General features: G+C 42.5%; 1 protein-coding gene across 4 annotated transcripts in view; it reads left to right on the top strand.

The window, feature by feature from the left end:
* LARP4B (La ribonucleoprotein 4B) overlaps window positions 1-16,377 on the top strand; it is an 87,877-nt gene that overhangs the window by 46,677 nt on the left and 24,823 nt on the right. For 3 of the 4 annotated variants that reach the window (XM_073581635.1, XM_073581632.1, XM_073581633.1), the window contains exons 4-9: window positions 6,084-6,231; window positions 9,063-9,215; window positions 12,388-12,469; window positions 13,150-13,286; window positions 13,642-13,745; window positions 15,381-15,491. In XM_073581635.1, the coding sequence (XP_073437736.1) occupies window positions 6,084-6,231; window positions 9,063-9,215; window positions 12,388-12,469; window positions 13,150-13,286; window positions 13,642-13,745; window positions 15,381-15,491 (735 nt within the window). Of the gene's footprint in view, window positions 1-570; window positions 654-6,083; window positions 6,232-9,062; window positions 9,216-12,387; window positions 12,470-13,149; window positions 13,287-13,641; window positions 13,746-15,380; window positions 15,492-16,377 lie in introns of those variants that run through there. The other variant, XM_073581634.1, reaches the window with a different exon arrangement.

Raw genomic sequence — 16,377 nt, 5'->3', positions numbered from 1 at the left:
CTGCTCCAAGCTTTTCGCTATAGAGCTTGCAAATACTGCATTGAAGCTCTCCAGATCCACTTCAGAGCCCCTGATGCTGCAGAGGCGAAACTACCTCTACTAGCAGCATGCCAACTGTCCGTCATTGAAGCAGGAGATGGGTGCGCGCGCCTGATACTGTCAGTGATATTGCCATCTAGGACGATCCATTTTATTCCTCTGGCTCCAATGCGGCCTAGCATCCTTTATGTAAATGTTGACAGCTTAGGTCCTTGCAATGTCGGGAGCATGGAATTGCTTCTGTACATGGGTGACCTTTGAAGGAAACACTTTTATCTCAAGATTTAAGTAGCACCCAGGATGCATGTAAAGTAGAAAGGTATTGTGCGCTTGTCCTATTCTAATAGGAGGGGTGCATGATATGCACCAATTGTGCTCGCATGGCATATAGAAAAGTCTGGTAAATAGCGGAGTGCTGCAGTTTTCTTGGAGGGGAGGGGGGGGAATTCTCAGTGCCCTATTAACCCTACTAGCCAGTACCATAGATTATTTTTGTTAAACTCAATCTCTCTACCATTGGTTTCTCAGATGAAGCTCTGCAACTTTTCTCTGGCATTACCTCTATTCTGCATTGAGCGACCTTCCACCTTGATAAGAAAAAATGTACTTGTCCAGTAAGTGCCATAAATAATGTCCTTGGTGCAATTTCTCAATGAAAGCGTAACCTTGATCTAACGTGACCAACACACACATCAGTCCAATATTACACTCTTAAAGGGGTGTTTTGCTGAAATGGCTCTTGCAGCTTTTTGCATATGTGTGCACCCTTGCAACCCTTCACTCTATTGACATACATGTAAACTTTCTAAAGGGTTCTTATACGCTTAACAGTCTGAAATCTATTTAATTACCTGCTTCTTTTTTTTTTTTGTGTCCCCCAACCCCCACTTTAACTGTGACTAGTAGGAGTTAAACAAGTAGCCTTCAGCTTTTGGCAGCTGTCGCCCTGCGCCTTGGCAGATCTCCGCAATACAGAGGCCTTAGTGTCTTGGATTGTGATTTGAGTGACAATGGCATGTGTTTTGATTTGTCTGCCTCAAGTTACTATTTTTGACTTGTGGGCAGTGGCCTATACCCAGCTGTACCCATTGCGATAGTAGATTCATTAAAGCATCAGCCTAGGCACAAGCGGAGCATGGTTTTACAATGGGCTGCTGTTTTAGCAAAGAATTATGCCCACGTAGAAACCTTGAAAGGGCCAGCTTGTTCCAGTCAACATCATGTGAAGATTTAGAGAAGATTCATACGAAGCAAAGTGACATTCAAGATCCGGACCCGGGAGAAAACTTCCCGGGAGAAAACTTTTTGGCTCAAGTGCCCTTCCCAGTCTCTGGGTTGGAAAGCTCCACTTTTAATAGAGTAAAGTCAGGGATGACGAGTAATGGATTGTTTAAGGCTTCACGGTTCCCCTCGTACAACAGCATGGATAACACCGAGAATATTGGACCAGTGTCGAGATCTAGCAAAACCAGGTCAGTGAACTTGCTGCGTCCAATAAATAGTGCAATAAATGCTCTGTCCAAATATGAACAGTTGCAAAAAGAGATGGAAATAGACGACGAAGACTGTCCAAGCCCAATTACAGCGAACATAGGGAGTTATACGGTCTCCAACACCGCAGTTGTAGACCCATGGCCTGTGCATGACCATGCTTCACAGGCTCAAGTGTCACTGACTTCAGAGCAGAACTCGCAGGAAGTTCTTTCCTTAAAAGCAAACTACTTGGACGGCAGCCAGACCGCATGGCAGAGCTCATTAACTCACAGAGAAGAAGAGAAAAATGCTGAGAATACCAAGAATAGAAGCATATTGGATTTCTGTTCGGCAACAAATCAAATAAATGAGAACGTACCTCCTCAAAGCAATGCAGAGGTGAGGCAAGATACGAGGACAAACACCTTCTACAGCATTTGTTTAGTAGATGACTATGATATAATTGACGATCTTTTGGAGGAATCTCATTCAATAAAGCAATATGATACTATGCCCAGTAAGGATTCAGCTGCTGCAGAAAGTATCTACGACATTTCAAGTTCTCAGAATATTGGAATTGAAAAGGTATTTCTTGGTCCAAATCATATGACCACTGCAGAAGTTTTGCCTCAGACTGTTTCATCAGATGTGCTCACCTTTGGTCTTCCAACCAAAGAATTTACTGAATATAGTGACTGTCTTCTCAAAATGGGTTGTCCAGAACCCCTAAATTCTCTAGGAGACGCCACGGATTGTGTGTTAACAAATTGCCAAACGCAAGAATTAAGCCTTGATTTTCTGACTAATCATGGCCAATGTCTACCCGAAACCATGGTTGATAATTCCTCTGTGCTTCTACTAGATGGAATAAAGAAACAACCCAATCATGAGCAAGTTCAGCTGCCTTCTACTGATGCACTGCTGCTTGAATCGGACCCAACGCCTGATTTCTCAAACAAAAAAGATGATGGGACCACTGAATCTTATTTTAAAAGCACATGTTGCACTCCGGATATAAATTGTAATAAATCCTTGGATCCAAGTCCAGAAGTTCCTCTCTTGGAAGAACAGGTGAGTGATCACTTTATTGATGAAGCCTCTAGTAAGGACAAAGGAGAAAACTTTCCTGTGTATCACAAAAATGGTATTGTAGAAGATTTATGGGAAACACAAAGTGGCACAGATGAACCGCCTGCCTTAGAGGAACCCAATTGTTTAAATAGTGATGTGACTGAACAATATAATGAAGATGTTCATGACACAAATCTTGAGAAACAAAGTGACACTGATTACTCCATTAATGAACACTCTCCAACTGAGACCAAAGGTTTATACCAAAAGGAGGCTGTTACTAGAGACAGAAGTTTTTCGGGGAGTCTTATCGATCATGAGCAATCAGATGTCATTGGATTTGTCAAAAAGTTCTCGGCTTTGACTCAGTTTAGTGAATACGATGCAAACTTGACTTTCCATCTCAAAAATTGTACACCTACTATAGAAAATAAAGGTAATGGCTCCTTTAGCATGTTGCAAGTTGTAAAATCTTCTGCAGTAGATGATCTTATTTCAGGTCCTTGTGCAAAACTGTTAATTAATAGGGATGTGAAAAACATTTCTCCAAATACTAGTCCTAAGAGTGGTGGGTCCCCTGTCGTTGAATATTTTGACATCTCTTCAAAGGATGATTTTCATGAACCAAAGACGTTCTCTGACCATAAGGACATAGATCACAAGATGCAAACCAGCCCCGTCTTTAACACCACTAATGTTGAATTAATTTATGACACTTGCTTGGAAAATAGTGTGGTTGGTGACATTGCAGCTGAAACACTTGACGACAATGCCGATCTTGACATTCAAAATAACGGAGACTTTTCCATGCCAGATGCCGCCGATGGTTGTTTTGAGGAAGGTAGTGGTGCAGATACGTACCAAGATGAAGCCGGTTTCTCAGAATTGGGTAAAATGAGTGGTCTTCATGGCAACAGATCCAATTTTGAAGAGAACCAGATTGATCAATACGCGGCTACTCCATCATATGAAATTCACCCACTACCTGCTGGCTTGACAGATGGCAAAGACCCTTGTAATGAAGAGTGTGTACTAGATCTGATGCAAGATCTCTTTAGAGAGTCTCAGGGTAAAACCAAGGATTTGCCCTTATCCTGTGTATTATCAGGTAATCATTTCTTGGCCATGCCTGAGTACAAAGTGGATTACTTGTGGTATAATTCCACATCAGACCAGCCGTGTAACCAATACCAGTGCCTGGATGAAAACGTGGAGGTTTCAGACATCAACTCAGAGAATTATTCCTTTCAGCTACTGGTTCCGGAAAGCAGAAGCATTTGGGGTTGGCCCGAGATTCACTGTGAATCTGTAAGTTGTTGCTTTGTTTCTTTACAATGTTCAGAGAGTGCACAGAGAATTTACTCTATAGGTGGACAAATAATTCATTCTTTTATTTTCAGCAGTTTAGAATGATGGCGAATCTTGCTCTGTGATGCGTCCTAGGCCCCACTTGTAGGTAGTGATTGCAAATACTGGTGAGACAAGCTGTGGTAGTGACTTTGAGACAAAGCTCATTAGGATAATGATACTGCGAAGGTGTACCCTGTAACTTCCATTGTCATGATGGCGGATGATGCATTTACAGCTGTTGTGTTGTCAGGTGGATCTCTTTTGTTTCTGTAACCATCAGTCGCTTCATATTTGCAAACCATATTATATAATATATACTACTTGATTGAAAAAAAAAAAAAAAAATATATATATATATATATATATAGTTTAACCCCTCCTATTTTGTGATTTATCGATTTTTCTCCCCTTTTTATGAACTTGATCCTCTGATTTTAGGCCTAAAGAGACCTTTCCAGAGTCACTGTCTCACGATTACATTGTTATATAGTCACGATAAAGGTGTCTGGGTTTTTTTAGGCTATGTAAACCCTAACCATTTTAATTCTGCAACCTAGAAAGTGGTAAAATACACCAGATTGATCATGGTGGAACCTGTGGTTTGATAAATCTGGTGTATTTTAAAAGGATCCTGTTAGCTGATTCATCGTACCCAAACCACTTGTAGCAGAAAATCAAATCTTGGCTGCAAGATTGCAGCAAGTTATTCTTTTCCTCAAACCACTCTGTCGTTTTAGTGACCATATGCTTTAAGTACCCGGCCTGGGACCATATCCAGAGGCCTGATTAGTCCGGAGACTCCCCTGGCCAAGTTGGCCACCTATTCCCAGCACCACTGCAGATCATTGACAGGTCTCTACCTATGCACACACACGGGAGAGACATGTCAGTCTCTAGTGGTGAGGGGAAGACTCAGAAGGAAGCGGAGAAACACTACTTTTCTCCAGCTATGGTCCCTGGCTAGATCTTTATAAAGTGTATTTTCTCTGAAATGCCAGAGGTTTCAAAGAAAAGTATGCCTGGCTGCAATTGTCCAGCCAGGACATGTTTTTGCTGCCACCAGTTTGGCAGCATGAATCAGTTGACAGGTTCCCTTTAAGACCATATAGTCTAAGTTTATACAAGTAGTTGGCCTACTTTTTGCCGGATATGCCAAAATTGTGGAACACTTTTTTTTTTATTTTTCTTCTTTTTTTCTTCGCGCACAGTGTTGCACATTAAGCCATGCTTCATCAGACAAGGAACATAAGGCATCCAAAACTCATAATAAATATGGCTCATTTAGCTTGATTAATATGCCTCAGTGAGTACTAAGGGAAAAGTGGAGTAACTGTAAATGGAAATCAATCCGATTTAGGAGGTCCACATTAAATGGTGGTCGGACAAATTATACTTTTGGCCTATCATTCGTCCGACAGGCTTTGCAGCCAACTCTCTCGTACACGAGCACTCCGAATCCATCAGAGTCCGAAAACTAACATGCACGATCAACATATCCCCAAACCGTATGTCAGTCGGTGCCCTCGTGCACATTAGACGATCTGCTGAACCTGTCGATAGACAATTTCACCGAGCTTTAGTCTGTGGAATGGGAGGAGGAATCTGCTTGGTTTGGGAAACTAGTCCACTTTTCCTTTACACCAGTTTTGATCACCCCCACGCTCCTACACTTTGATGTAAGGGATTCACATAGACGTTAGTACTTTTAACCATTTAATAAGGAGAATTGTATTTGCTGTAATGCATACAAAAAACTGAACTGCAAAATAGAAAAATAAAGTAAAACATGCTCATGTCTTCAAGGCCAAAATTGACATGAGAATCAAACACGTAAAGGGCATGTGGACTTGAGGGAGTTTTAAATCTCTGACAAACCTATTTTTCTGAATGAGGTTCCCCATGAGAATTGTTGATTTATCTTAGATGGAAGCTGCAGTCTACATGCAGAAAACTCTGTATTTTGGGTTGTGGGTATCGTAAATTGCGTTTGCATGTAATTGCTTGAATGTTAGATTTTAGTTCTTTTCCAGTCATTTTAGTGTTATATATATATATATATATATATATATATATATATATATATATATATATATATATATATATATATATATATATATAAAATATATATAATTTTTTTTCTTGTTTTGTAGGAATCAGCAAAGGTTTCTGAATTAAACCCCAATGCTAAAGTATGGGGGAATCACATGCTGCATGTGGAAGCGGGTGGAGCTGCTGACGGAACAGTTGGCCAATCCTGGGAAGAGCTGCCTGATGAACCTCCTGATTCCTCCAAAGAAGGTATGACCTTCCCCTACTTGGGGATTTAAGCTGTGCCATGTAGTGGTAATGTGCTTCATTCTAGAATTAGGTGTTTGGGATACCCAGCCTGATCACATGAACTGATCACATGAACCGACCTAAGGTGTTCATAGGCACATAGGAGGCTTTGGACTCAGGTGACCCAGCTCTGGGGACAGGGATTCCAATCTGAGCACATCTGTTAAACCGGCTTAAGTGTTGCCTCCGAAATGCACATGGTTGACTTTTATCTTTCATGATTATTCCCATTTTCCTACACCCATACATACTGTTCACAGAGGGAGAACATTAAAGCCATCTACGAGCATATAATCTGCCGTAACCATCGCTTCAGTCCTACGTCATCCGATCCTATATTCAGCTTGTACTACCCCCCTCCTCTTATCTCCTTCCCCAATCCCATTACATTGTACGATCATTTAGGCAAGGCCCTGTCTCCTTTTGGGGTAAACTGTTATGCCTGTCTGCATTCAGGAGGATTTTTTTTTTCTTCTAAAAATATACATGCATATGTTAAATTTAGATTTCCACATCGGCAGCACACCATGCATGTTGTGATTTTTTTTTTTTTTTTTTTTTTTTTTTTTTTTTTTTTTCTTTGCAGAACTTTCTGTCAATTTAACCTCCAGCTTTCCTTTTATAATTTTATTGGGATTGTATTGTCCTTACAGAACAATCCTATGATTGCATATAGAAGTGGTTTCCCTGCTTAGCATACAGACTCTTGTCAGAAAGTGCAGAGATGTGATGAATAATGCTACTCTTCCTCTGGCAGGTTTTACTATGTGGTCATCTGTTAATTTGACTGGCTGGTGTGCATTACCACATTTTCAGCTGCAGAAATATGGGCCTGCCAACAGCTTTACCTAGCAGTAATAGTGGATCACTAGGGGTCTCAAAATCCATGCCCATTAGTGATAAGTCAATGTGCAGTAATCACGCACACACTGGATGTAACGTATTTCTCCCACTTCACTCTCCCTTTTTTTAAAGTACCATATTTTTGTCATGTAAGAAAAATTCATACCTAGAGTAATCATTTTAAGACCTGTGTCCATCTTTTTAATGTTGCCCATAATCTGTACAAATCTATTGAACAAACTAAAATAATTTTGAGAGCGGGGAAATAAAAATAGCAAAGCTAAAATAATGGGGTTTTCGAAGTGTGAACACCCTCCTATAATTGGAGATGTGGTTCTGTTCCGAATTGGCCAACCGGATTTTCTCATGTTATGTGGTAGTCAGTACACAACTGCTATCACTTAGGCCTCTTTCACAGTTCAGTTTTTTACAATCAGTCACAATCCGCCAGGTTTTGAAAAAAAACGGATCCTCAATTTTTTTTGAGGATCCGTTTTTTTTTCCCCATTGACTTGCATTAATGGCGGACTGTGACGGATTGCCGTCCGTTGCATCCGTTTTTTTTGAGGATCCGCCAAAAGTTGCTGTCCGTCACCATCCTCAAAGATTTCAAAACGGAGCTTGTAACGTTTTTTTTTCCTCTGGCGGATCCTCCACACACTGTTTTGACCCGAAATTCTTTCTGGGTGCTGGACAAAAATCAATCTCTCTCTCTCTCTCTCTCTCTCTCTCTCTCTCTCTCTCTCTCTCTCTCTCTCTCTCTCTCTCTCTCTCTCTCTCTCTCTCTCTCTCTCTCTTTTCCTTTAAATTTCCTCATTTTCAGGATCCGTCTGAAAACGGATCCTGTGCCATCCGTTAAGAACGGATCCGCTTGTCTGACTTTTTGGCGGATTTGAACTGATGCAAAAAAACTGAAGTGTGAAAGAGGCCTTACACCGACTGTGATTAACCACATAAAGTTTAGGTGTTCTAGGAGGATTTTCTTGACATTTTGTAGCTTCACCTTACAGCAAGAATCATGGTCCATAAACACCTTACAACACAGCAAAGGGATCTCATTGTTGAATGTTTTCGATAAGGAGAAGGTTACAAAATGTTTCCAATGCATTAGGTTTACCATGGAGCACTGTGAACCATCCGTGCCTCGAAAATGGAGCTCCAGGAATTTTTCAAGTACTGGTTGTGTACTGCATGTGAAAGCAATCTTGTTTCCTTCATATTTCTGGCCTTTGGGATAGCGTGAAAGGCAGAAGCCTTTTCTTACGAAGAATATCCTCTAAGGCCCTACATGTTTTACCAAAACCTTCATCAAGCCTGCCAAAAATATGTGGGATAACGGATTCTGATCTGGACATAATACCAAATGTTATATTTGGCGCAAAGCCAAAAACTGCACGTCACCAAAAGAACACCACACACATTGAGGCATGGTGGAGGCAGCATTATGCTTTGGGGTGTTTTTTCTGCAGCTGTATCTGGGGCATTAGTCCTTGTGATGTGAATTAAGAACAGTTGAAAATATCAGTCAATTTTGCAACAACCTTCAAGCCTTTGCTCAAAATCTGTAGATAAAGAGGATTGCCATCTTTCAATGCAACAACAACTCTTAAGGGATACCTCAAAATCAACAAAAAACGGCTTACCAAGAAGATCAAAGTTTTGTAATGGCCCAAACCTGAATTTAATTGAAAATCTGTAGCCGTTCACAGGAGATTCCCTTGTAACATGACAGAGGGAGCGTCCTACTGCAAGAAAGAGTGGGAAAATTGTCAGTTCTAGATGTGCCATGCTGATAGACTCCTACCCAAAAAGACTGAATGTTGTCCTAAATTCAAAGGGTGCTTGAACAAAGTATTTATGTGCATATTTATTCAAACACTTTCTTTTTCAGATCTTTTTTTCCACCCAAAAATTATCATTGATAATGTTTTTTTATTTTTGCCTTTTAGTGCTGGAAAACAATGGTGATGAGCAGAAACAACATAATGCTGTGCTAATGCAGGACCAGTCTCCATCTGTTTCTGTATCAGACCAAACAGATATGACGACGATATCTCTGGGAAACTCAGAATATGAATCTATGCATGAAACCACCCATTCAGGTACGTTAAACACATGCAGTAATATTTTATGAACATTAATAAAGTTTGAATTGGTTAAAGGGGTATTCCCAACATTGACATTGATGGCCATAAATGTCTGATAGATGCAGTTTCCACCTCTAAAAATTTGAACCGCTGCCTTTTATACTAAAAGTATGCTGCTTTGGCAACTTTTGGCAAGTATAAAACTCTAGGAACAAAATTTATAATTTTTTTGGTTTCTAAAATGAAACCATACGTGTAAAATAATGGCTCTGGGCCGACCGGCCTGTCCCCACGACGAGGCGGCTCTGGGCCGACCGGCCTGTCCCCACGACGAGGCGGCTCTGGGCCGACCGGCCTGTCCCCACGACGAGGCGGCTCTGGGCCGACCGGCCTGTCCCCACGACGAGGCGGCTCTGGGCCGACCGGCCTGTCCCCACGACGAGGCGGCTCTGGGCCGTCCGGCCTGTCCCCACGACGAGGCGGCTCTGGGCCGTCCGGCCTGTCCCCACGACGAGGCGGCTCTGGGCCGTCCGGCCTGTCCCCACGACGAGGCGGCTCTGGGCCGTCCGGCCTGTCCCCACGACGAGGCGGCTCTGGGCCGTCCGGCCTGTCCCCACGACGAGGCGGCTCTGGGCCGTCCGGCCTGTCCCCACGACGAGGCGGCTCTGGGCCGTCCGGCCTGTCCCCACGACGAGGCGGCTCTGGGCCGTCCGGCCTGTCCCCACGACGAGGCGGCTCTGGGCCGTCCGGCCTGTCCCCACGACGAGGCGGCTCTGGGCCGTCCGGCCTGTCCCCACGACGAGGCGGCTCTGGGCCGTCCGGCCTGTCCCCACGACGAGGCGGCTCTGGGCCGTCCGGCCTGTCCCCACGACGAGGCGGCTCTGGGCCGTCCGGCCTGTCCCCACGACGAGGCGGCTCTGGGCCGACCGGCCTGTCCCCACGACGAGGCGGCTCTGGGCCGACCGGCCTGTCCCCACGACGAGGCGGCTCTGGGCCGACCGGCCTGTCCCCACGACGAGGCGGCTCTGGGCCGACCGGCCTGTCCCCACGACGAGGCGGCTCTGGGCCGACCGGCCTGTCCCCACGACGAGGCGGCTCTGGGCCGACCGGCCTGTCCCCACGACGAGGCGGCTCTGGCCCGACCGGCCTGTCCCCACGACGAGGCGGCTCTGGGCCGACCGGCCTGTCCCCACGACGCGGCGGCTCTGGGCCGCACACTGTAATCATGAAGATGTATGTGAAATTTAGACTGCGTTATTGCTAAATAAAAAATACTCCTCAAATAAAACTTATTTGTGTGTTCACCAGCCACAGTAAGGTGACCTTTCTTTGGAGGGACCTAACCATTTCTGTGCGATGTATTTCTCTTGGGCGACAAGCCTAGAAATGTAAATGGCATGTTGGATCCAAGAGTAATTAAAATCAGTCGTAGACTGATGGGTGGAGCTCAGCCAACTAAGGCTATGTGCATCCTACATTTTTTTGTTTTTTTCAGGCATGCTTTCTCTGAAACCCACCTTGAAAAAACGTTTAAAGAAAATGCTGAAATAATGAACAAATGCACTGCGATGTAAAAACTACTTGCTACACATATTATCCAGGCTTCTTGAGCGTCTTTTAACCAAAAACGCAGATGGCAGCAAGCAAAACACCAAAATAGACTCTTAACCCCTTAAGGACCGGGGTTATTTTCGTTTTTGCGTTTGTTTTTCACTCCCTTTCTTCCCAGAGCCATAACTTATTTTTCTGTCAATATGGCCATGTGAGGGCTTATTGTTTGCAGGACGAGTTGTACTTTTGAACAACACCATTGATTTTACCATGTCGTGTACTACAAAACGGGAAAAAAATTCCAAGTGCGGTGAAATTGCAAAAGTGCAATCCCACACTTATTTTTTGCTTGGCTTTTTTGCTAGGTTCACTAAATGCTAAAACTGACCCACCGTTATGATTCGCCAGGTCATTACGAGTTCATAGACACCAAACTTGTCTAGGTTCTTTTTTATCTAAGTGGTGGAAAAAAAAATCCAAAGTTTGCTAAAAAAACAAACAAAAAACACCATTTTCCGAGACCCGTAGCGTCTCCATTTTTCGTGATCTGGGGTCGGGTGAGGGCTTATTTTTTGCGTGCCGAGCTGACGTTTTTAGTGATACCACTTTTACGCAGACACGTTCTTTTGATCGCCCGTTACTGCATTTTAATGCATGGTCACAGAGATCAAAAAAACGTAATTCTGGGGTTTTTACTTTTTTTTTCTCGGTACGCCGTTTAGCGATCGGGTTAATGCTTTTTTTTTTTTATTGCTCGGGCGATTCTGAACGCGACGATACCTAATGTGTATGTGGTATTTTTTTTTTTTTTTACTGTTTTATTTTGATTGGGGCGAAAGGGGGGTGATTTGAACTTTTACGTTTATTTTTTTTTTTTTTTTTTTTAAACTTTTGGCATGCTTCAATAGCTTCCATAGGAGGCTTGAAGCATGCACAACTCGATCGGCTCTGCTACATATGGGCGATGAGCAGATCGTCCATATGTAGCAGATTTACTCCTGTGCTTTCAGCGCCGACCATCGGGCGGCACTGAAAGCCATCAGCCTGGAACAACCATAGAGGTCTCTATGAGACCTCTGGTTGTCCAGGCAACATGACGCCGACCCCCGATCAGGTGACGTGGGTCGGTGATGAGCTCACTTCCGGCCCGGCGGCCAGAAGTGCTATTTAAATGCCCGCTGTCAGCTTTGACAGCGTGATTTAACTAGTTAATAGGCGCGGGCGGCGATTCCGCTCGCGCCTATTGCGGGAACATGTCAGCTGTTCAAAACAGCAGAGTTGTCCCGGCTTTGATGCGGGCTCAGCGCCGGAGCCCTCATCAAAGCAGGGGAGATGTCTAATGACAGACTGTGTCCGTTATTGGACATTAAGGGGTTAAGGAAAAACACTGTTGTGCACATACCCTAAGAGGGCGTCACCACCTACAAAATATATACTGTAAAGAATAAAAAAAAATTTTGCAGCACCCCCTAAGTAGGGTCTCTGCGCCTACATCATGCTACTCTCAGCTTATATAGAAAAATCTGCTGAAAGATTCCCTTTAATGCATTGATTGTATCATTATTTGACTTCTAATTACTTAATTGAACCATTTAAATGTAAAAGTTTTAATGTTCTTTATTTTCTAAAACTTTAGGGGCAGTTGATTTACCACAGCCAGAAGGTCAAGAAGACCTCCGAGATGTGCTTAAGAAAACACTGGAATTTTGCTTATCTCGGTGCGTTCACTTTGTAGTAACAGGATTGTCTTGAATTGTTGTGCGACGTTGTTTCTGACAATATTTGTACTATGAGAATTATATAGGGTCACATCACAGGTGCTAGGGTTAAAAAAAAAAAAAAAAAAAAAACCTTGTCCAAACTTTCTCAGATAAACTGTTGGTCAGGAGATTTGCATTTAGCTTTCCTCTCTGATAGTCTCATTGCAATTGGACAGGTTCCCTGAATCGGTTTGCTTATATACCGTGTATCTTTGCTAAATGACACTTTTATCATTTTATATAAAGATTTAGCCATTGCTAACTCTTGGGGTCCGGGGTATTTCATATTTTAACTACACTAACTGTAGAGAATCCTTTCCTATATATTAATGTCTGAATTGCCATTTTGTCCACAAAAGATGTCCTTATATAGTTTATATTACACTAATAATTTCACTATAACAAAAGTTATATCTAAACAGTGGGGGTTTAACACCCAGAACAGCCATCAATCATCTTTTACCAGATCTTTCTTTCCTCATTTTTACACCAGGAACACACTAGCTTCTAACTCTGTCTAGCGTCCAGTTGAGGAATTAAAAAATGTTTTGTGTAAATTGCCTGTTTTTGTGCTTTGTTTTAGTTTGTGCATGCTATTTACAATATTTTTCCTGAAAAATCCTATGTTTATTTTACAGAGAGAATCTCGCTAGCGACATGTACCTTATATCACAAATGGACAGTGATCAATATGTGCCAATTTTGACGGTAGCAAATCTTGACCATGTCAAGAAGCTCAGCACTGACATGGATTTAATAGTTGATGTATTGAGATGTAAGTATTGGATTTGGGGTTGCTTGTTATTTAATCTGCTGGTCATGCAAGATCCACATAACTAAGGCTATCCCAAAAAGTTGTGAAAGAATCTAGCAGCAGCACTCCACAGTCTCTGGTGATGCCGCTAGAACACATGATAAATAGATGTCCTGTTAATGAGGCTTTTTAATGGCCGTTCTCCTTTTAGTTATTCTAAAAAAAAATTAAATAAAAAAAAAGTGACTTTTTTAAAATTACACAAGATCATTACGCAAGTCTTTTTCTTTGACCCTATGCGTTATCTTTAATCTTTTTCTTAGACAGTTGGTTTCTAATATCCATGTATTTGAGCTCCGATACCTTTTCATTTCAGCTTTGCCTTTAGTCCAAGTGGATGAGAGAGGAGAAAAAGTCAGACCGAATCAGAATCGTTGCATTGTTATATTGCGTGAAGTTCCTGAATCGACTCCAATAGAGGTAAGAACGGAGTCTGGATAACCTATTTTGCCTGTCCTGAGACGTAGTGTAGTCTCTTATTCATTAAAAAATTAAGTTCCAAATGTGATGCTTGTCACACCGACAAACTGCTGGGCAGAGAAGTCAGCTGTTCCAGGGTCAGTATCAAGAGATCACTTAGAAAACAAACATGTAGAAAACCAAGGGAAAAGGCAAATGCTTAAGTCATGTCACAGTCCATGGTCAAAATACCATGAGATGGCTGATAAAGGCAAAAGGACTAGACAAAGGGATAGTCAGAACATGGCAAAGAGTCAGGCAGCTGAGAACTCAGAACATAATCAGGCAAACACTCACCCGGAAGCATATACTACATCTGAGCTGTCCAATCAAAGCACCCTACAGCTCAGCGTGCCCATCACAAGATTGGACATCCGAGTTGTCAATCAAAACACTGACAACTCAGCATGACCCAATTTCCATAGGAAGCAAAACAATCACTTAGTGGAGGAATAGTGACACCATCCTTCTTATCCCTGTGGCTTCCTCTTTTTGGTTTCCTAAGGAAGCATACAGACAGGTAGACTCAGGATAATGATGTCACCGGTCATGGCAGCTCATTTCACGTCTATGCAAAAATTTTAAAATTGGACTACTATTTCCTCCATATTGCCTGTACAAGACAGAAGTTGTACTGTAAACTCATGGCGAATATACAATTATTGAATCCGCATGTTAGGAGAGTGTTAGCTGTGCGGTTACCTTTTTTTTATTTTTATTTTTTTGTTAGGCATCTGGTAAACTTATATTTATTACCATTTGTCTTCACAGTAGTATTACAGGTGTTGCCTATCCTTAGAGTAAGTGATGCCTATCTTTAGAGTAGGTGATGACTACTAGATTGGTTAAAGGGGTTATCCCATCCAAATTGATAAGTCTGCAGTCACTCTGTGTGACTGCAGACTTATGAATCCCTATAGTACACGCACTGTGCGCCTTGAGTATTCGCTAGTTTCTGAGTAAAGACTGGAGGGTATGTATGAGTGATACATACACCCTGCCAGAGCTCGTCTATTATGCGTGGCCTCTCTCCATACACTTGTCACCCACTAGGGGGTGTGGCATCTTTCAATACAAGTGTATGGGGCGAGGCCGTGCCCACAGGCCAGGGATATGTATAACTCATACATACCCTCAGTTCCTGGTTCAGAAATCTGCTAATCCCCGCAGTGCGGGCACGAGGGAATTCATAAGTGGATAACCAGTCTCACATTCTCATAGCCAACACCATGTCTAAGGGACTGACAGATTGTCTAGAGCAGTTCTTGGATATCTACAACTGACTATAGCCTGATGGCTGTAAAAGAAAAAACAAACACACTTCACTGCAGCTGCAACGTGTGAACGCAGCCTTACCTTGCTTCAAGGTTCACAGTCTTGTAAGCTGACCACTGAGTCAGTCTCCCAAGACATGTCCAAGGAAAGTGGGTCTTGGCTACTAGCTGTCTCCGCCCCTATATTTTTATTCTCCGCTCTCAGACCCCTTGATGGCTCTGAAAATACAATTACAGTTTAATGGTTCTTGTGTAGGTTTATGGTTTAAATGGTAGAAAGGTTATCTTTTTTTCTCCATCTTTACTGATCTCTCTTTATTAGGAGGTAGAAGCCCTGTTCAAGGGAGAGAACTTGCCGAAGTTTATCAATTGTGAATTTGCCTATAATGACAATTGGTTCATCACATTTGAGTCCGAAGCGGACGCACAACAGGTAATTGGTTCATTTCTCTTTGTCAGACGCATTGGGAGTCTTGTACCTTTTCACTCATTTTTCTGTAACTAGTGTTAGTTTGTGGTGTTTTCACACCATTTAAACGATCATTCTTAACATTGGTCTTTGGGAGCACACCGCTCCTCTGCCTCCCAGCTCTCTGCTTACTTGTTGGGCTGCTGTCCCATTAGTTCTCTCTGATGCTGAAAGCAAAGCCGGTTTTGCCTCTGCAGCATCTTAGGGGTGCAGTGAAACACTTATAAACGCTATTGTAAAGAACTTGTATATGTTGCACTCTCTGGTTAGGAGACAAGCCATCACTGAGGAACTGCAGGGGTGGCTGGTAACCTAGCATTGAGCAGTAAGTAACTAACATTAAAAATCCCTCTACTCTTGAGAACTGAGAGGACAAGTAATTTTTAATTTTGCTTCTTTTTACAAGCCATTTGTAAGTTTAACCACTTATCATGATCAGGGCTGTGTCGTCTGTAAGCCAAACCTCTGATTCCTTCCTGACTCCGACCCCACAGCAATGGCTCACTACTGAGCATGTACGTAAAGTGCAGGACAGATTTTTTTCTACCCCGACCTCACAGCACTGGCCCACTACTGAGCATGAAGAGAAAAAAGAGAGGAAACATCAATCAAAAGTCCAGCATTGTAGTGCAAAAAATAACATCTTTATTATATACAAGGCATGGGGGAGCCACAACAATATGAAACATAAAATTACTTGCAGAGTACTTGCAAAACGCGAATGAACAGCATATTAGGCAGTTCACTCATATAATAATAGTAGATATGAAACATTTAAATAAATCCCGTAGAATTTAGATATATGAAATTACACATTAGATCAATGGGACTTTAGACTACGGAGCTATAT

The sequence above is a fragment of the Dendrobates tinctorius genome, unplaced genomic scaffold, assembly GCF_039654945.1.
Source record: "Dendrobates tinctorius isolate UK_male_01 unplaced genomic scaffold, ASM3965494v1 ptg000070l, whole genome shotgun sequence".
Classification (NCBI taxonomy): Eukaryota; Metazoa; Chordata; class Amphibia; order Anura; family Dendrobatidae; genus Dendrobates; species Dendrobates tinctorius.
Note: the sequence above shows the minus strand (reverse complement) of the source record. Positions and strands in the feature narration are given on the sequence as shown.